Source organism: Nesoenas mayeri, assembly GCF_963082525.1.
Source record: "Nesoenas mayeri genome assembly, chromosome: 5".
In the NCBI taxonomy this organism is placed as follows: domain Eukaryota; kingdom Metazoa; phylum Chordata; class Aves; order Columbiformes; family Columbidae; genus Nesoenas; species Nesoenas mayeri.
The window spans coordinates 40,417,301-40,437,925 of NC_137548.1; the positions used below are offsets into that span (position 1 = coordinate 40,417,301).

General features: G+C 40.7%; 1 protein-coding gene across 1 annotated transcript; it reads left to right on the forward strand.

Moving 5' to 3' along the window:
• Positions 1–2,130: 2,130 nt before the first annotated feature.
• On the forward strand, positions 2,131–19,081 carry LOC308040878 (cytosolic phospholipase A2 epsilon-like; the record flags this gene model as incomplete). Its single annotated transcript, XM_080345258.1, has 21 exons — positions 2,131–2,157; positions 2,785–2,868; positions 4,608–4,680; positions 5,676–5,812; positions 6,202–6,333; positions 7,827–7,867; positions 8,607–8,649; positions 9,420–9,495; positions 9,701–9,870; positions 10,011–10,091; positions 10,836–10,873; positions 11,505–11,640; positions 12,320–12,456; positions 12,877–13,099; positions 13,801–13,915; positions 14,309–14,446; positions 15,761–15,868; positions 16,546–16,737; positions 17,185–17,351; positions 18,179–18,365; positions 18,873–19,081. 21 exons carry the CDS (start codon positions 2,131–2,133, stop codon positions 19,079–19,081), a joined length of 2,514 nt encoding a protein of 837 aa, XP_080201384.1.
• Positions 19,082–20,625: the final 1,544 nt, after the last annotated feature.

Sequence of the window (20,625 nt, forward strand, 5' to 3'; positions counted from 1 at the left end):
TGTCAAACCAAACCTTACTTTTCTTTTGCAGCCTCATGTTGCAAAACCAAAGATCAGAGCATAAATATTATTGAAAACCCTCTAGGTTTTGAATGAATACACACTTCTGCTGTTGGCTTTTGGGTTTGTTTTGTTTTGTTTTCTATGTTAGTTTCACCAGTTGTAATCAGAAACATGGTGCTACGTGCTCTGCATGTAATTGTGGGAATTGCCTCCATTTGAACGCAAAATCTCTCATAGGACAAACTAAACACAGTTTTTGTCTGTATACTCATGCTACCTCCAGCTCTGAAGAAATGTTATTTACATGCAAATATTTCGTGTATACAATACTGGACAATAAAGGCTTGTTCACAAAATTGGACTTCTGACTTGCTCCACATATTCAGACATTTCAGTAATATGCTCCAGGTTCACAGTGTGTTCCTTGTTCCAGGAAAACAAAACTGTTGTTATCTCAGCAAAGAACATAAAAGCATACCAAATATTTGCTGTGAGCATCATGGATAAAGGAATGTCTTGGAGATGAATTGCAGGGCTACAAAACAACCCACAGTCTCTCCCTCCCACAGGGCCTGTCTCTGATGTGGATTGCAAATTTTATTCATGAAAATGAGAGCTTTTTGGCCACTGGCACTATGAGAGTGACTGTCTCAGAGCCCCAGTCCTGGTAGACAGTCTGGTTTTAGTTTTGCCCTCCAAGGAGATGTTGAAATAAAGCCCTGCCTTTGACTGCAACTTAAAGATGCTGATGTTGCCAAGGGTTTTCTGTGATGTGATGAAAAACACATTTCGTTGAGCTACGTAATTACAACTGGTAGATGGAGGAAACATGCCATGTGGGCAGACAAAACCCTTCACAGTGTGGTGAAGTAACATATCCTATAGCAAAACTCTATTCTACCAAGTTGACAGTTAATATTATTTTGCATGGGAATGTGCAAAGAGGAACTGTGTTGACTGGTAACAGTATTTAAACAGCAAGCTCAAGAATGCCCAGGGAATGGGTAGGTTCTTGCTTGTAGACAATATGCCAGGGGAGAATACAAGCCAAAGGGCTCCCTTCCCCTAGCCATTTTGATCTGTTATGAGCTGCTGAAGTTATAACAGTCTGTGACAGTGCTTTTTAATCCTGTTCCAATGAGTCGGGAGCCATGCCGGTGTCGATGGCACAGGGGTCAGCTGGGTGGTCATGGGGGCAGGTTCAGGTGCCCTGCGATGCTGGTGGTTTCGCACGTGGCTGAGGATGGAGTGTGCGGTCGGTGCTGAGTTTTGCCTCTGGCTGGCAGAGTTTACTGGCTCTGACACCGGTGCTTAAAAGCAGCTAGATTACAGCCAGAGTCTATCTGAGCTGCAAAGTGGTGCAGAAGTATTCATGGGGGTGGAGCTAAGCTAAGGAAAGTCATTGCTTCAGGACTCTTCATCTAAACAAGAGTAATAAAGACAAGCCATAGGAAAGAAGGGAAGAAAAATACAATGACTTGAGGAGACACTTAGCCCTGCTGAACCAAGACTGAGTAGATATAAATCACCATATGAATGCATCTGCACTGCACACCTAGGCCTGGGATTACAGGGACATATGGCACAGAAGCCCTTGAACTGGCTTTTCAAGAACCAGTTTAGTCTGACAGCAATAGCATTGTCTCTCTTTTTTTCCATTAACTGTTTTATCCTACCTGTTTGCTGTCACAGATAACCTAAATCCAATTAATGTACTGTTGCTGCATCTTATTGCAGAGTGTATATTTCTGTAGGCTTTGAGGTCTTGCTAAGTGGAAAGTCCAGTGTTCAAAGAAAAGGCCATCTGTCTCTTACCATTAATCATAAACCTGCCATTGGCCAGCACTGAGCAAAGTGACTCAAACAGCATGCTTCCACCTACTGTGCAGGCAAAGGCATTTTTTTTTTCCAACTTATTTGACCACAGGATTCTGTTTCCTAGTATAAGAAAAGGGGAGGGGAATAACTGGGTTTGAGAAATCAGGCAGAGGTGGGGCTCTGAGTCAGTTATAAAATAGTTGCTCACGTGCATATGAGACATTTAAAGTATTGGTGTCTGTGGAAGCTGGGAGATGTGAAATTGCATTACCTCAGATAACACGGGACGTGTATATGATAGCGACCACAATGGAGCAAGATGGCATTTTGTCTCAGGTAAGAAGGATGCGGAGCAAAGCAATACATCTGGGATCTCAGTTAGTTGTGCTGCACTTAGTGCAAAGATGGTACTACTTTTTTGACCTACTGTTGACTATAAATGACTCCGCACGGGATAAAGAAAGTGCTTCAAGAACTCATTAATGAAATTTTTAAAATTATAGAAAATCATAGAAAAGAATTGAAAACTACTTGAGAAGAATTTATTTACAAAGGAAGCATTTTATATATTTTGGGGGTTTCTTCATTTTAGAAACATGATACATGCAACCTTAGAAAAAGTATTAAGTAACATGGAGATATACTTCAAGGTGAAAGATTAATGACAGTGTTTATGGAAGACAGGTTTGCTGTTCCTTTAACAGAAGAGCCCAGGGCTGCCTTCCCTCCCCACTTGTCATGCAAAGGGTGGAACTTACCTGGCTGCTACACCTCTGCTCAGCCTTACTGGGGCAAGCACAGTGCAGGCAGCGGCGCCGGGCACAGCAGGCAACACTGTACCTGCCAGAGCTGACCACGGGGTCCCTTTCACTGCTGTTCTGGAGCTCTCTGTTCCCAAAAAGGATTGCTTTTAAGAGACAGGATGTTTTTTTCCAGGGGTGATGTTGACCCTTCTTGTTGCAGGAGCTGTTCGCTCACACCACTCGACTAGGAGAAGGAATTATGCAGCTGAATCCTCATGGGGAACAGCGGACTCCTGTTACAAAGGTACTGCAAAGGAGAATTTAAAAAGAATACTGTAAAAGAGGCTTTCCTGATGGGTGGAGCCAGGGTGAGAACAGATAGAGTTCAGCATCTGCCAAACAGTCTAATTAGCTACCAGAACCCATCCAGCTCCCTCCACGAAATACCATCCTGCTTACCGTTTGGATCACTTCACTTACTTTGCTTCATGTTAAAGCCCTAGTGCTGTTTTCTGTTCTTGGCACATGGGAAATGAACCCTGCTTCAACAAGACTTATGCCTTTAAACTAATAGGTTTGAATAGGCTTTCTGCTACATATTTCTTGTTAAAGTACAAGGGCAATTTTACTGCCAGTGTAGGTAGTAATAGTTGTGAAATTGTGCCACTAAGTCCCACAAGGTGTGTGGCAGTCTTGAAGTGAATTTTCAATACCTGATTTCCTGGATTAATCATTCTTTTGGCATCTATAAAAAACTAATTTTTTCCAGGAGACTTCAGACATGCTACATGAAACCTTTCCTCAAGGAAATTAGTGGACCACATGGGCCAAAAAAGACTTTTTGACATTATTCTGTCTAGTTTGAGGCCACTTAGTAATAATTAGGAACTCTCTCTTGTTTCTTTGTGAGCCAAGTTGGTGAGCAGCAAGTCTTGTGCTTACAGCTTAAGGAATAGTCAGCCCCTTCTGTTGATCAGTTAAATGGAAAACCCAAAGGTGAGAAAATAGGCCCTAAAATGCAACTCTTTACAGAGATCATAGCAGGTTCAGAGGAACAAACCAAACCTCTCAAATTTTTTTTGGCAAAACTCCATTTTTTAAAAAAAATAATTATTTTATGGGAAAAGGAGAAGGAATATGGCCTCATGTTTGGGCTCCAACATGAGACCAGAAAAGCAATATGAGAGGATAAGAAGTCAAGCCCGAGGCCTTAATGTTGGAGACATGGCCTAATATGAAAGAGGAAAGCCAAAGGGAACTAACAAGTGTTTCTTATCAGGTGTAAAATGCTTTGCTTGTACTTATGCAAAACAGTGCAAAGAAAATCCAGACACAAAGAGTTTACATGATTCAAAACTAGAGGAAAACTTCTCATAAGAAGTCAGAGGTGAGCCCAGCTCAAGAGGGGCAGTTATGTCCCTGTAAATGAAAAACACACGCATAGTGAGTAACGATGTACGAGTCCAAAGCAGCAAACTCTTCCTTAAAAAGCGAGGAGGGATCAGTGGTCAGCATTTAACTCTGAGGAGTACTGTACATTTAAAAGAGCAGGAATACGAAAAAATTGTATACTGTAGCGCGGGGACTGAACATGTGTAATGACTGAACAGGAGGTGATTCCCACAATGGTAACTTTATCACTTACAAAAAGCCTAGGGAAGCTTTTCATTTTCTATCTTGGAATTTTAAAAAGCAAATCTTCTCCCAAACTGAGTCTGAATCTTACTGCTTTGCACAACTAGATTTTAGTTAGAAATCAAATAAAATCTCTGCAATAATACAAATCCACATACCATGCTATAAAAGTAGGGAAGTCTTTCAGTTTAGTACTTGATCTAGATATTAGTAGGAAAATAAAGGTATTGACCATTTTGTAGCTGCATAGAAAAATTCAACTAATTTGTTCCTGATTTGGGTATTTCTCTGTCCTGATCATTTCTAGCTTCTAAATATGCTATCTACCTTTAGCATTCGTTCCTGTCTTTTCTGTATAGCTTGTTTTGGGTTTTTTTTGTTTTGTTTTCTTTTGTTTTTTCACTGCAGATAGAGTCATCTCTGTGTTACCTACTGACTGTAAGAGTCATAAGAGCAAGAAATATCCACCAGTCAGATGTCTGTAAGTATCTGTAGTGCTCTGTGTGATCCCCTTAACCTTCACGGGGTCCTAGCTAGTCCTGCTCCAAAAAAAAGTGCTTTCTAGGTTTCTTCCATGGATAGAGAAAGTCCTCTCACCAGCGTTCTGGTTCCAGCAATGTACATAGTGTGTTGCTTTTCTTTGCATCAGCCCTGTTCTATGCAGAGGTAACTCTGCAAGGTCACAGCTCTGTCTACAGCACATATTCCTCTGCATCCTCAAAAGGAGCTAGGGAAGCTCTGCAGTCTGTTGAAAGCAAGAAATGTGGAAAGTTCTCCTGTGTTTTCCTCTCGAGTATGTTTATGTAAGAAAGGACACAAATTGCTTGGGGTAATGGAGCAAATATTGAAAATTGAGTAGCCTCGTCTCAGATTTAGATTGTGCTCAAAGCTTTCTCAAGGCTAAGTAATCCAAATTACCATATCCTAATTCCCTGTGTACCAGCTTTCACAGATAAAACCCCATTAGGTGTTGTTACATTTTGTAGGTTCACTTCTGATGGCCTGCAATTAAAACATAATAGAAAACTACAGCTTTACGTAGGAAGAAATCAAGAAGCCTCCTTTTTTTTTTTTTCAGTGGTTTAGGGGTATTTTTTGTATTCTGCCTGGCTAAAATAGAAGCTATCACTTTGTTTCCTCAACTCTTTCAGATATAGGGTGCTGTGGTTGTCCTAAATTATTTTATCCTGGTCTAAAGTAATTGCTTGATGATATAGAAGTAGGAAAACCCCCTTGGTTTTTAATGCATTTATTATTTCTTTAATTACATTTATTCAGGGAAAAAATCATGTCTTTCTTCTTTTTTCTCCATTCCTATTACCTAAATAATAAAATTTATGTTGGACAAATATGTCATCATGTATCCTGGGTCTCTCTTTGAAAGAAAAGCTTTATGAAATGATTCTATGATTCTATTTCTTTTTTCTTCTAGAGCAAATCCTCACTTCAGATGTGTTTGTGTTTTTTAACATACAGTAAGCCAGACTGATTGCTACGTGAGCCTGTGGCTGCCAACTGCTTCAACCGACAAATTTCAGACTAAAACTATTACGAATTGCAAAGATCCAGTCTGGAATGAAACCTTCTACTTCAGGATTCAGAGTCAGGTCAAGGTACTGAGCTGGGACTTCCCTGTTAACCAAGACTTAGGGAGCAACTGCCAGGTTTTATCCCTTTGCAAAGGGGACATAAGCAATTTTCTCAAGAGGCAAGGAAAGATGCAGAAAGATGTGAGAATAACACGTATCCTTATGATGGTTTTCCATGCCATGAAAGACAAGTACATCTCTCAGTCACAGGTAGAATACGACCTTTGAGATGTCTGTGATTTCCTGTAATTCCTCCTCGTAGGCAGATGCCTACATGGAGTTAATTTCCCCTCCACCTCCTTCCCTTTCTGTTCTTTTACTTTACATCCTCCTGCTCCTCACAACTGTCCCCAGGATCTCCTGCTTTGAATCAAACCTGACACATGTCTAAAGTCCTCCCCTTTCTTTGCCAGAACGTGCTGGAGCTGGCACTCTATGATAAGGACATGGTTACTCAAGATGATCACCTCTTCACAGTGTACTTTGATATAGCCAGACTTTCCTTGGGAGAGCAAGTCTTCATGCACTTCAAGTGCGATTCACAGGTGAGGTCTGAAATAAGAAATGGAATAGGTTGGCAAGAATGTGTTTGTCTGCTTTTCTGTCTAAAATGTTATTTGCAAAATCTTTCTTTTTTCCTTCTTGTGTATGGATGGCGCAGCCACATAAAAGGGAGATGGTTTTCACTCTGATGTGGTAAAACCTCTTCACACCTAGATCTGTAGGCACACTGAAGGGTTTGGTGTTGGCCACAGAGGCTCAAAGGCTTCAAGTGTCTTTGCAAAATTGTCACTTTGCTGAGCCTGCCCCCATCACGGAGTGTGTCCATGCTGACACATGACACTTTTTTGTCATAACTTGTTACTTAACCTAGTAATTAGTAAGTAATAACTCTGTGATCAAAACAAAATGTCAAACCAGACTAGTTGCTAATTATGGGCTATGGTATGGTTGTTTAAATAAGGTATCTAAGAAATACCACTCAGCTTGGCAGCAAGAAATATTCCTATTTTGAATGTCCAGGGAGACTCTGAAAGTCACACATCCCACCTCCTGGTATGTTCTGTCCATCTCTCTCCTTCTTCAGTTCCCTCCCACTCTCTTGTGCATCTGTCATGCATCATTCAGTTGATTGATAACCTTGCCTACACACATCCAAAATCCACTCTGCAGTTCATTATCTTTAAAAACCTTATATGACCATTTCTTTATCTGCAAAATACCAGAGGAGCAGTGTGTGGCCTTCCACTAGCCCTTGGTAAAATAGAAACATTCGGCTAGTTGTAATCCAGCTCATTACTGTCTGGGTGGCTACAGCTGCCTTATCCAAGCCTTTCATAACTGTATTTGCACAGCTACAGTAATCAGAGCTCATACTCATCAGACCCTCATGATTTTTTTCATCCTATACTAATAACTTATTGGTGTCTTTAATGCAATAGGTAATTTGAGCAACTAAGTAACCTACAGAATGTCTCATTTCTCTGTTAAACATGCCTTCTGCCCCCACCTTTGTTTTCCTCTCTCCTGTGCTCTCTTCCACGTAGGAATTATTATACCTTTCTCCACCACCTCATGGACCAGGCCTTAATGTCATGTTTACCACTGTCCCAATGATTTCAACATGTGGCTGCACAAAGTGATTGTCCTCTTCCACAGCTGCTTTGCATGTCGCCATTTACCCTCCTCACGCCAGGAGGCTTCTGCTGCTCCCCTCAGCAGACCCTCTTTTTCTTGCTGGCAGACTCGGTACAAGACAACATCTGCACCTGGGTCTGTCCCTTGTGCCCCAGCAGGAGCCAGCAAGCCAGCTACTTTCTTTGTTAAAAAACTGCTATCATGGCCATCCAGAGACTTCCTATCAATAAAGAATATTGAGGCTCAAGACACACAGATGTGAGGTGGTGTGTGTCTCTGCTTTAAATGCTCTGCCAGTCACAAGTAGTGCATGCGTACCTATATTGCCAGAATGATAACTAGCATTATGAGAACTGCCAGTAGACTTATGCCAAAACCACTTTCCTTCTTTATTTTCTAGAGACAAGAGGAGCTAGAGGTGGGATTTGAACTGGATAATATGTGAGTAAACATGAAATGCAACATAATCTGCAGAAAAGAAAAAAGACCAGCAATTCAAAGGCATTAAATAATCTAGTCTAATTGCCCAGAGTGCATCATTGCTTGATTATGCTGATGATGAACACAGTTTCTCAAGGAATCTGTTCTGTGAGCTGTCTAACAAAGAGTGCATGCCAGGATGAACTCCCAGGAACTTCAGGCAGACAGGGAGAACACCTAACAACTATTTTTTTGTTTAGTGTAATTAATACTATTTAAGACCAGAATACTGGGACTACTGTTTTGTTACATGTTTGGGATAAACAGGGCGGTTGCCTCCCTTCAAAGGAGGAGGAATAACACGAAACAACATGGATTCTGACAGAATAATATACAGGATGTCTAATCTAGAGCACTTTCTCTCTGGTTCTCTGACAAACCACAGTTCTTCAAAAAACATTCAGTGAAAACATCTGCAGCCTCAGATTGAGGCTCAGCATAAAATCACTACACAGTCTGGCCCCACAGTACCTTTTATTTTTTTTCTGAGCTCCAGGACTGGACAAGCTGGTATGATGACAATTGTGCCTTGACAGAGTAGAGTGAGGAAACCTGTACCGCAGGTCTCCTGGGAATTTTTTTCAAATCCAGTACACAGCTAAAAATAAGCAAGAGGAAAATCAGGAGAAGGGTGTGGCTCATTAATTATACTGTAATTATACTGAGTTATTATAAATGTATTTTTCTTTCTGTTTCCTAGTTCAGGTCCTCCTGAAACCATCATTACTAATGGAGTACTAGTGGTGAGCATAATGTTTTGTCACCTTTCTTGTCCTGTTCCTACAGTTGTTTCACTTGACTCACAGCCATCAGGCCAACATACCCTTTGACTGAGCAAAGCCAGCACTGAGACACTGTGATTTCCCTTCTAATCATCTGCTTCATGACCCATCTTTGTGAATGGCACCTGCTGAGCGGCTGTGGCTGGAAGAGCATGGGGATTCCCCATGCTAGCATCCCTCCGCTGTTGCAAAGGCAACACAAGGAAGAGGTTTAGGTTTGAGACACCGGTAGAGCAATGAACCCTTCCTTGGACATGACTACTCCTGAATTTCTCGTATTGCCAAAGTGACAGGGTTTGTCCGTCCCAGGCACACATCTTTTCCTGTACTGATAACTGCGCTTTTTACACAGGGGTTTCTGGCCATGCCATTTTGCTCATTTATTAGCTTTGGTTCCTCATTATTTTTATTTAAATCAGTCCTTTGCATCTCTGTTGAGATCCCAGGAGTGCTGCTTTTTACTTTGCCCTTAATTCCTCCTTTCTGCAAGCCCTGTTCATCCATGCTGCAGCCTCACCCTTGCCCTGGCTGTGGCCAATTTCTCAGAGACTCCTGTTCCAGACAACATCTGAAACCAAGGTCACAGTTGAGAGAAAATATTTTCCTCAGGACAAAATGCACTGCCTCCATAACATTCATATCGTCATCAGTAGGAGCTTAGACTGGGAAACAGAATCTCAGACTTGAAAATTGCCTGATGTAAGGTGGTTTTTTGTTTGTGTCTCTTATAGTCTCGCAAAATCTGCTGCTTGGAAGTCCAGGTGGTTGAGAAGAGGAAGAAGAAAAAGGGGAAGAAAGCTTTATCAAGTGAGGTTATTTATCCATCAGCTGTCTTTAAATAATGACATACTAATATTATGAAGACAACAGGCTTAATTGGCTTAATGAAATAATGAAAAATAAATAGCATCCCAAAACATGAGAACAGCCTTGTGATAGATTCTGTAAGAACTTTTGTTTCCAATTTTGATGAGAATATTGCTCTGTGTCTGCTTTTGTGTTGCTTCCTTAGAGAAAGAATTCTCCTTTAAAGTGCAAGGTTCTTACGAGGGCACCCAAGACATTACATTGGGATCTGATCCAGTCTTCAGCTCCTCCTCTCCTGCCAAATTCCATTATGCCAGATACAAGCAGCCAACACTGGATGTTACGCTACCAGGGAAGAAGCCACCTCCCTCAATTGTATGTTATAACTGGACTTTATAAAATATAATAATGACGCATAAAGGAACATACACCATAAATAGTAACATTAATTTGCATTGTGGAAAGAGAGTAACTTTCCTTACAACATAAATTTATATCTATTTGTATTTTTTCAGCACTCCCATGTGTATGAGACAGGCTCTCCAAACATGGAACTTCATTCCCTTCCTAGCGGAAAAAACATGACCTTGGCAGAGGTGAGTGCCTGCTTTTTTGTGGGAGAGGTTAAGAAACCTGATTGTGGAAGTTTGCATCCCCTTGATGATTACAAGGGTAATTTCTGGTGATAGAAACCTGCAGACAAAAATGTTACAATCTAATAATGGTGGGTTCTTAGGTGAAAAGGCCTGGTTGTGCCCTGCTCTGTTTGAAACAGTGTGGGAATACAGGGGATCTTGTTACTCCATCCTGATCTTACTTCATGCTAAATTTAGAGTCTCTGCTTTTCCCTTTCTCACACACCAGTGGGGTGTGAGAACTAACTAAGGTAGCACCAGCCTCTTGCTGATGCTGACCATGATTTGCAAAGCACTTTTAGGTTCATGGTTAAAAATAAAATCCATACAGAATGAAAGATCACAGAACATGGATGTTTTGGGGTCTAAGCCACCTGAAGGGAGGAGCAAATGCTGCTGCTTAGAGTAGTAGCGTGGCTGTAGACTGGCTGGCTGCCTAGGAGAGGTAATGTTGGGATGGGTAAGGTAAACATTATCATTACTTTCCTCTGTAAATGGCAGTTGTCCTCAGATGTTGCATTCAGTTGAAAACACTGAGAATTACTGAACAATTTCCCTGACAATAAACCACTACAGTGAATTTGTATACGCTGCTGGATTATTTAGGGTACCTGCATTGCTAGGAAGGCACAAGCTAAAATTCCCCCTGGGTCACCTGCTAAGGCAGGTTTTCATGCTTACACTGTTTGCATTCTTGCTTTCCAGGATAAAAGATTTGATTTATATGCGAAGGCAGAAGACTGGTAAGAGACTCAGCCTCCCTTTGGTCTTTATGGGGGAGGAGACAGACACAGTAGGACTGTAGGTTTTTTGACCAGGTTATGTGGAATTCACAAGCTGAATGCAAACCATATGTGTAAAATTAACAGTAGATGCAGATAATCCATATTGAGACATGAATAATGAAAAAGATGCATAAAATTGAAGAAACAATATTACTAGCCAATTGTCTTTGCACGGCCGTATCAGTTTCATGCTCAGTTTTCAGCCTTTAACCTTTTCTTTAACACTGTGTAAGCTGTGCAGCTGATCACCTGGTATTGCTGAGCATGAAGTAGGTGAACTTTGCTGCCTACTTCAAGATAAATGTGAGAAGCTTTCCTACAGCTCTCAGTGCAAGCTAAACTATGAGAGAATCCAGACAGCAGATGTTTCAGAATTATCGGCATTTTTTTTTGGTAACTGCTTACAAATTTAGCAGTCCCTCTTTCCATCATCCTCTCATGCAGCATTGTATACCTGCTTGGGAGTGTAGGGAAGGCTCCTCCTGTAAATGCGGTTCTTTATGGATCTGGCTTGTTTCCTTATATTGGAAACTGAGCTTGTCTACCAATAATAAAATAGAATATTCTTTTTTCCTGATCTCTGCTCCAGCCCAGACCATCTTGATGTGCGTTTAGGGTTTGACCTCTGTGTGCAGGAGCAAGACTTTCTACGCAAAAGGCAGAAGTATGTCGCTCCTGCTCTGAAGAAGGTCCTGCAGCTGGAACAGGACCTGCTGGACCATGAGGTCTGTAGGGCAAGCATTTAAAACACCTAACAAATGGTTAGCAGTGGGGACATAATAGCATAAAATGACCTCTTTTTCTTCCCAGTTAATATTTTTCTAGTATTTCCTCATCTTTAAACTTACGTACACTTCCAGTACTCTCCCATACCTCTAATTTCACCCTGCCATTTGTGATGTTTGCAGTTGTTATCCTGAGCCTAACTCTTCTCCTGCTACACCTTCATTGAAAGCCAAGCTAGACACTTTTTATATAAAACCAGCCTCTTCAACAGTATTTACCTTGTCATTGTTATTCTTTTTGATAATTCTTGCTCCTCTCTTTGGCCTGTGAGATTTCTTTTTAATTCCCACTTTTAAAACGGGTGTTTTCTCTCTTGCTGTCTCTTTTGGTTTGAATTAACGAAATTTAATTTGTTTGTGTTTTTTTTTTTCCCAAACATCTGAACACATCAGACACAAGTGTCAGTTATCTAAGCAAATTTGTCACTACTTTTATTCCTGTTCTCCTTTGCAAAATAAAAGTTAGCTTATGTTTTAGTGAAAAGCATTTGGAAAGAAGTCTCTGTCTGGGCACATGTGAAGGTGTCAGGCTCTGTGTAACGGGAGGTCTCTGCTGAGAGCCCCAGTCCGCTGCAGCCCACTGTCTGACACTAGTTCATTCTGCTTGTGCATTGCACAGACCCCAGTGGTGGCCATCATGACTACAGGAGGAGGGATGAGATCTTTGACCGCGCTGTATGGCAGTCTGCGCGGGCTCAAGAAACTCAATATCTTGGACTGTGCCACATACCTGACTGGCTTGTCTGGTACTACATGGTAAGTAGGACTGGGCAGCTCAGCTGGAGTCTTCTTGATGACACTGTTACATTGAAGAAGGCTGGGGTTGACATGCAGTAGGCTATTTATAATACCTTCTCAGCAGTCCCGGCTTTTGATCTTCTTCCAAAATTGACAGATTAAGGTCTTTTTATGGGGGAAAGCCACATAATTTGCAACAGCATGAAAACAAGTGTTTTTCTAAGAACATCTTACGGAAAATTGCACAAGACATTTTGACAGGGATTATGACTGTGACTTCAAAGGGAACATGATAGTTTCTTAGGGAACTGAAGACAGGAGACCTTTAGTTAAGTTCGAATCACAAACTGAAAACAGAAACATAAAAAGTAGCCATTGCCTGCTTCAAACCTTGGTGTGTTTTTTTTCCCCTCTTCAATATATATTTCTTCTTCCCAGGACCATGTCAAACTTGTACAGAGATGCTGACTGGTCGCAAAAGGATCTCGACAAGCAAATCAGTGAGGCTCGAAAACATATGATAAAATGCAAAATAAATTCCCTTTCCTGGGAGTATTTGAAGTATTACAAAAAACAGCTCTGTCAACGGAAAAGAGAGGGCCGCAAAACATCTTTCATAGATCTCTGGAGTCTTGTCCTGGAATCTTTATTACATGATGGGGTATAGTATGTCATAAAGCAGCATTTACAGTGGCTTACAATTGTCTGAAAATGAATTACTGGAGTAGGTATTTTCCTGATTAATCTGAGAGAAGTAGTTTGCTATGAGACTGTGTGTATGCAAATGCACAGCCATTTCCAAAACATTTGGTAGCAGTCTTTTAGATATCCAACTGTGGTGGAAATCAGCAATCTTGCTTGTGAGATTTTGGATGTGTTTTCCTGAGAAAACTCAAAGATAAACACTTTGAAAAAATATTATATTTTAAGGCTTTTTTTGTGCATGTTCTGCAAATATTTTATTTAGAAATAGCAAAATTACAGACTTTATCTTAATGCCCATGAGAGTTATTAACAAACAGACCCACAGCCTTTTGAAATACATGAGAGGTCTTACATAAATTTGCAGCATAATATGCTAAGCTGGTTTATAACAGAAGCATTGCTTTCTGCACATGATCATTTCCTTCCATTTTCATCCTAATGGGTCATCAAATAATCTGGCATCAGATCGGGTGCTTGCAGATATTTCAGTAACAGAACAGTTATGGGAATTTTGAAAAATATGGAATATTTCAGAATTTAAGCCCAGCATGTATTATACATTAGAGTAGAAATTTTTCTGCCTTACAAGCTTAGATGCGGAGAAAATGTTCCTGTGACAATTTTTGTCTTAGTGTAACCATATTTCTGGAATCACAGAAAGACAACCATAGACTCTCCGATCAGCAACGGGCCATTGATTGTGGTCAAAACCCATTGCCTATCTATACTGCAGTCAATGTCAAGAACAACTACAGCACTCTGGATTTCAAAGGTAATTATGAGACTTCTGAGAGTAATTTTTCTTCATATTTAAGTTGGTAAATCCTGGGACAGTCTTTTTAGATAGTCTAAAAAAAGCTCTCTCATTTAAAGACCAGGACCTCAGCTGATGTGTATTCATGTAATGTCCTTGTGGTCAGGTAAGAGTTTGAATATCTATGCACCAGACTCAAAAATATTACAAAGACATTTTATGTTCACAAGTTTTCATTTGAACCATACTTGCAACTCACTGCTATTGGTCTGAAATGTTAGACTTTACTGCAGAAATTATTTTAATTTTAAACTCCTTTCACTCCCATGAAAGCAACATCATTTTAATCTATAGTTAAGGGGCTGTAGTATTAATAAAACATTGTTCTCTTCTTTGCATTCCTTTTCACAGAATGGGTGGAGTTCACCCCTTATGAGGTGGGATTACAAAAATATGGAGTTTTTGTTCGTGCTGAAGACTTTGGCAGTGAGTTCTTTATGGGTCGGTTGATGAAGAAGCTCCCAGAATCCCGTATCTGCTTCTTGGAAGGTAAGCTATTGTCTTAAAAACACCTGATTTTTTTTCTTTTTTAATATTATTTTAAAATTGTGGACTGTATGAACTAAGCACTAATACAGCACAAGTTCATAACTGTAGAGGATAAATATTTCATCACTGAATTAATATTTACTCTAATGGATTCATTTTACTGTAAAAAAGAAAATTCAAAGGGACGAACAAATAGTTATTTTCATTTTTAAACTAGTTTTGAATAAAAACATAGTATTACTTCCAGTCCAACAACAAAATTCAGGTTCCTGCGAATGCATGTTTCTACTCATGTTCCTCCAGAAGGGTGAACTCCAAAGCCTCTTGCCTGTCTCACGGATAGTCCAGTAATTTGTATGCTTCCTATAGACAGTTTGCATGAGCCTTCATTGTTATTCTCCACTGCATCAGAGTGTATTTGAGCATGCCAGGTCCCCCCTGCTCCAGACAGTCTGCTTTGGCCACACATCACCAGCTGAGTTTCCACATTGCCTGGGCAAGGCTGGGAGGAAAACAGCATAGTCACATCCAGAAGCATTTTTGCTACTGATTGGAGCATTGGATATGTATTTTCCAGACAAAGAAATATGCTGGCAACTTGTAACTGGTTCAAGATGGTTTTTGGTCATTTCACTTGGAGTGAGGGAGACACTGTGCTATTTTAACCTAAGCTGATGCTGGACATGCACACATTTGCACTTCCTGAACCAAAAAAGAGTGAGAACGTGTGCCTAAGAGATAATCAGAGAAGTTGTTTCTCATGCTCAAAAATGCATGGTCAAAACTGATCCTTTGGTGTGTTAACAGGCTTATTTTCAAAAAATAAAAACAAACAAACAAACAAAAGCCAAAAAACATACAAATGCAGAGACTGCAAGATCACATTGTAGTTGGACTCTTATCAATATAATTTCCCATCAAACCTCTGAGACTTATAGATACTTGTGATACTTGTTTTTGTCTTAGAGTAACCGTATTTCTGGAATCACAGAAAGACAACCATAGACTCTCTGATCAGCAATGGGCCATTGATCATGTTGTTTTGTTTGTTTGTTTTTCTGAAAACCCAAGCTCCTTAATTCATATTAATTCACAAAAATCTCACTATTTGTTAAAATATATATCTACCCCTAAGTACCGCAAGACAAAAACTGGATACCAAAATAAGGTTTAAAAACCAGCAGCCAAATAAAAATGATGTATCATACATTTAAAGCAAACGAAGTATAAACTTTGCAAATTTCATTTCATTATAACAGTTTTGCAATTCATGATGTGTGAACATTTGAGTTAGAAAGCTCTTTCCTTTTACAGGCATATGGAGCAGTTTATTTTCGTTAAATGTGTTATATATCTGGAATTTGTCTCATTCATCAGAAGATTTCTGGCACAAGTGGACCCGGGACAAAATCGACAATATAGGTAAGTTATCATACTTCTTCCTCTGCTGTGTATTTGTTGTTAAATAAAGTTAATGATAGATAAACTGTCACATCTATCTGCTATGTGAGATGTGCACAGCATTTTTGGCATTTTTTGGAGTGTTCCTTCAAAGCTCATGTTGCCTTTCTGGAAAGAATTGGATTCAATGTCTCATACTCCAAATCATTATTGAATAATTAAAAGATCTCCAGTCGTGTGATCTGTGTGCTCACTGAGGGCTCAATGCTGGTATTGGCAGATGGGTAAAATGTTCAGGAATAATCAGATTGATCAGTAAATTATTAATAAAGCAAAAAGATTTTGCCTACATTGAGTAGGAGCTACTGTAATACAAATAAGTACAACAGTTACCCTTTTCCAAAGCCTGCACTCAGTCTGTTCCACAAGTGTGCATATATCTGGTGCAGATTAGATTTTTTTTCACCTGATACTGGGTCTTGGTTTTTTTATCCAAGTCTGGACAGTGTAAAAAAATGGTATTTGGCTGGTAAGAGTAGCATCTTATTTTCTTTTTCATTTGGTGACCTGTGCTCATCAAGTCCTTTCAACCTAGGCCTTTTAAATGAAGGAAACACTGATTTTTATTACTACCCACAACATGCTGGGTGATGACCTTGCTCTGGGTAGGTAGAATTTAACAGCCTTTCCCTGTGCAGAGGAGGAACCCATCCTACCGCTGAAGCTGCATGAGCTGAAGACTCGCCTGTTCACCCCTCCTGGCCCCCTCGGCAGCGCTCTTCGCAGCATTCTCACCGACCGCCTCTGCATTGCCCAGGAGCACAACTTCCTAAAGGGTTTCCAGATTGATAATGACTACCTGGAGAACAAGCACTTCTGCAGATGGAAAGGTAGAAGACCTGTGTGCTTGGGGAGACAATAAGCAACAAAAACATACATTTGATATTAAACACATTATCCCAGTTTAGAGGCCACGTTTGGTCAGAATCACTACCAGATCAATCATGGCACACTGGCATGCAGCATGGCATGGCATTTGCTGGTGGCATGCACCTCCTGAGGCAGGGGAACCAGGTCCTGATGGTGGTCCTCCCTTCCTCTATTTGAAGAAACACTCAGTGGGGTGGCACAAGAAACCCCCTTCATGAATGTTGCCACTGCAGGTCGAAAACTGCACATGTCTTGAGTTGGGAATGCAGAAGCAAAGGGGTACGGTGAATCTCCCTTCCTTGAAGACAACAGTCAATTAGGGCTCTGTGGTCGTGGTGTAAGAGTGGAAAACGGGCTAAACAGTTTTGAGCTATTGCACTTACAGCAAGAAATATCTTTCCTTTTAGATACCGTGTTAGACACATTTCCAAACCAGCTGACACAATCGGAAGAATTCCTGTCTCTGGTAGATACGGGATTTTTCATCAATACAAGCATCATGCCACTTTTAAAACCAGAGAGAAAGGTGGATGTCATCCTGCATTTAAATTACAGTGCAGGATCCCAGATACAGGTGAGAGGAACCAAAGCAGTCTTCATTTCTTCTTCAACAGCTGCATACCTGGAAGTTTTTAATACTTAGATGCTTTCTATATTGCTTCCACTAAAAGTCTTAACCACCAGCATTTTTAGCTTAATGCTGTAGTGTGATTCTTCATTTATAGGCTGTACATAACCTCAGTTGTTTTTCTCGTATGATACAACTCTTCTGTGCTAAGAACTCAGGGAAAACAAATCCTTCTCTCCACTGACATAGTGCTTTCCAATACGAGTTTCAGAGTTTTCACAGAGCTATCCTATTTCCCCAAAAGTAAGACAGGGTCTTATACATTTTTTGCTCCAAAATATGCTTACTTTTTTACATGTCTAGCTGCCTGGACACTATTTAAATTGACTTATAAATGAATTGTAACTACTGTTTCAGAGTGTCTGTGCATCAGTTTGCTGTGACGGGGAGGTATGATGCAGAACGCGTCATGACCAAGACAGACAAAGCATTCTGGTGCTACTGTTTAAAGTCCTTTGGGGCCTCTTCAGTGAAGGTCAGATTATTGACTAAAAGTGTTGTTACAGCAAGGAAGGCATATGATGTTTGTTAAACTTGACTTTTAAATTGATTTTTAAATGAATTGTAACTAGGGCTTATTTTTGGAGTAGGGCTTATATTTTGAGCATACTCAAAAATCTTGAAAAATCATGCTAGGGCTTATTTTTGGGGTAAGTCTAATTTTGGGGGAAACAGGGCAGCTTGGAAAATGCTCTCTTTGTTACTGGCTTCCAAGAAATCCTGAGCCCTGAAATCCTCTCTAAGTCTTAGTACCGTTCTGTTCATTGATCCAGGCTCTGGACCAGACTTGCAAATATTGCTCAGAACAGGGAATCCTTTTTCCCAGAGTGGACGTGAGTGAAGAAGACAGGAAAAACCTGAAGGAGTGTTACCTCTTTGATGGTGCTGAGACTCCAGGTGCACCAGTATTGCTTTTTTTCCCACTAATTAATGATACCTTCCAAAAATACAAGGCACCAGGTAAGTAACCAAGCATGTCAAAAATAGGCTGCCATCACAGCCAGCCTATTAAACAGAGTATATTTAATATTGCAACACCTAAACTTTACTCTTGGCTCATTTCAGTACATCAAACCTCTCTGTTGCTTGAAATTCCTTGTTTTAACAAGCCAGATGTGCTGTCATGGTAGTCCTGTTTCAACGGCCAAGCTAGTTAGTTTGCAGGCAACTGATACAACTATATGAGCCACAGGCACAGCTGCAGCATAGGCCCATGTAAAAGGAGTAATCACCATTTTTCTCCCTTCATCATGCGAAGCAGCTCTTATCCACCTGAGCCAGGGACTGAGATGTTAGAAAACGAAGTATTTGTTTAAAAAATAATTTTAAAAACCCACAAGAGTAATTTAGATTATGAATGCTTTCTGTGGAAAGACATCTCCTTTCCCCACTCTGTTAAGAGTTTGCTTGCTTATGACCACAGTAGCGCACACATCTCAGCAGTGATTTGTCTCCTCTTCCTCCTAGGTCAGAAGCGCTTAGAGTCAGAGATGGAAGATGGCAAAGTTGATCTCTATGGCCGCTGTTCCCCTTATTCAACATATTCACTCCAATACACTGAGAAGGCATATGACCGTCTGGTTCAGCTGGGTGAATACAACATCCTGAATAATGAGGACCTCATTATGCAGGCCTTGCGCACAGCAGTGGCACGGAAAAGGCAGAAAAAGACATAATGTCAGAAAAGGGAGGATGCTTTTGTGTCCCTTAACCCACTATGAGACTGAAGCTCCCTTACAATCAGCCAACAGGCTTCAAAGGATTTCTGCTCAACCCCACTTAATGACAATCTCAGATGCACAAAGAAGACACTGAAGAGAGACTTTTTTATCCAAAGAATTTCACTTCAGCAATTCATTGCAATTCAGATACGACAGTGGACTACAATTTGTCAAATGGTAAAGAGGATGGGCAGCAATGAGGAAGAAGGTGCTAAGATGATAATGAACATGGTGCTAGTTGCCTTGTGTTTGAAATGTTTAAGTCTAACATATTCAGGGCAGACCGTATTAAAAGCATATTATTTATTAACATGACTTTTACTTTTTGTTTGTGAGGTGGTGGTGGGGCAAGCAGGTTGGGCCAGGTTTGTGACTTGGACTAGGGCACATTTTAAGGAAGCATTTAGAGAAAGAAAGGCACGTATCATATGGCATTGTGTGGGCACAGATCACCTCCAAGGGTGGCTTTGGGCAGAGGCAGAGGAGACACAGGCCATGGGCACTCAGATAACCGAGAAAGCAGAATAGTGTTGATGAAGTTCTCCACTGCTTGGCCACCAAGCTCCCCCGTGTGTTTCCTCACTGCTTCTTGGCTACCCATCCCTCTTTCCACTTCTGGTGTGAGCAGTAGTAGCATAGTGACTAGAAATACAAGCTTAACAGAACACTCTGCTGTCTTTAGTCCCTCTCAAAACAAGAGCAAGGATGTGCAGGTCCTTGACTTCATCAGCTCCACCTTCCCTCAGTGTTGGCTGGGTCTCATATAAGCTCAATATCTGCAGAATTAGGGGGCAGCCACACAAGGGGAAAGGGCTTAACATGGTCTTGGTGCAAGAAGGAAGATTTTGTGTTTTGCATTAGGGCACCTAAAGAGGACATACTGCTCCAGGAATGTTATTTTATTTTCTCTTGAGATAGCAAAGATTTATTTTACCTATATCGTTGCTGTGAGCCTTGCTGTACCATTTGTGACAAAGACAAGAAAGTTGCAGACTTCTAGAGATGCCTGGAAGCTCTGGGAAAGTTTGCTATAGCACGTCCTTCTGCAGGACAAGCTGTGCAGGAGGATCTGTGCCTTCTGAACTCTAATTTGTCTTGGACTGGCTCTGTATCAAATCCAGCACTGACATGCACACACTTGGCATGAATTGCCCATTTGGACCAAATGTGCCATGATGAGAGGTTGCCTAACCTAGGCTTCTGTCACTGTTCCCTGGAGGTGAAGAGACAGAGAGACACTTTGGTTGCACTCATAGCAAAGATCCTCCAGCTCCTCTTGCGTGCCTCTCACTGCCTGATTTGTTCTCTAGGCTTAAGATGCTTTACTTGTTCATGTGAAAAAACAAAACCAAAACCAACAAAACAGTCAACCAAACAAATTCCCCAACACAACAAAACAACAACAAAACCAAAACAAACAAATGAACAACAGCCCAAACCAACCAATCAAAAACAAAACAAAAAGAAACAACCAACCAAAACAACACACACACAAAAAC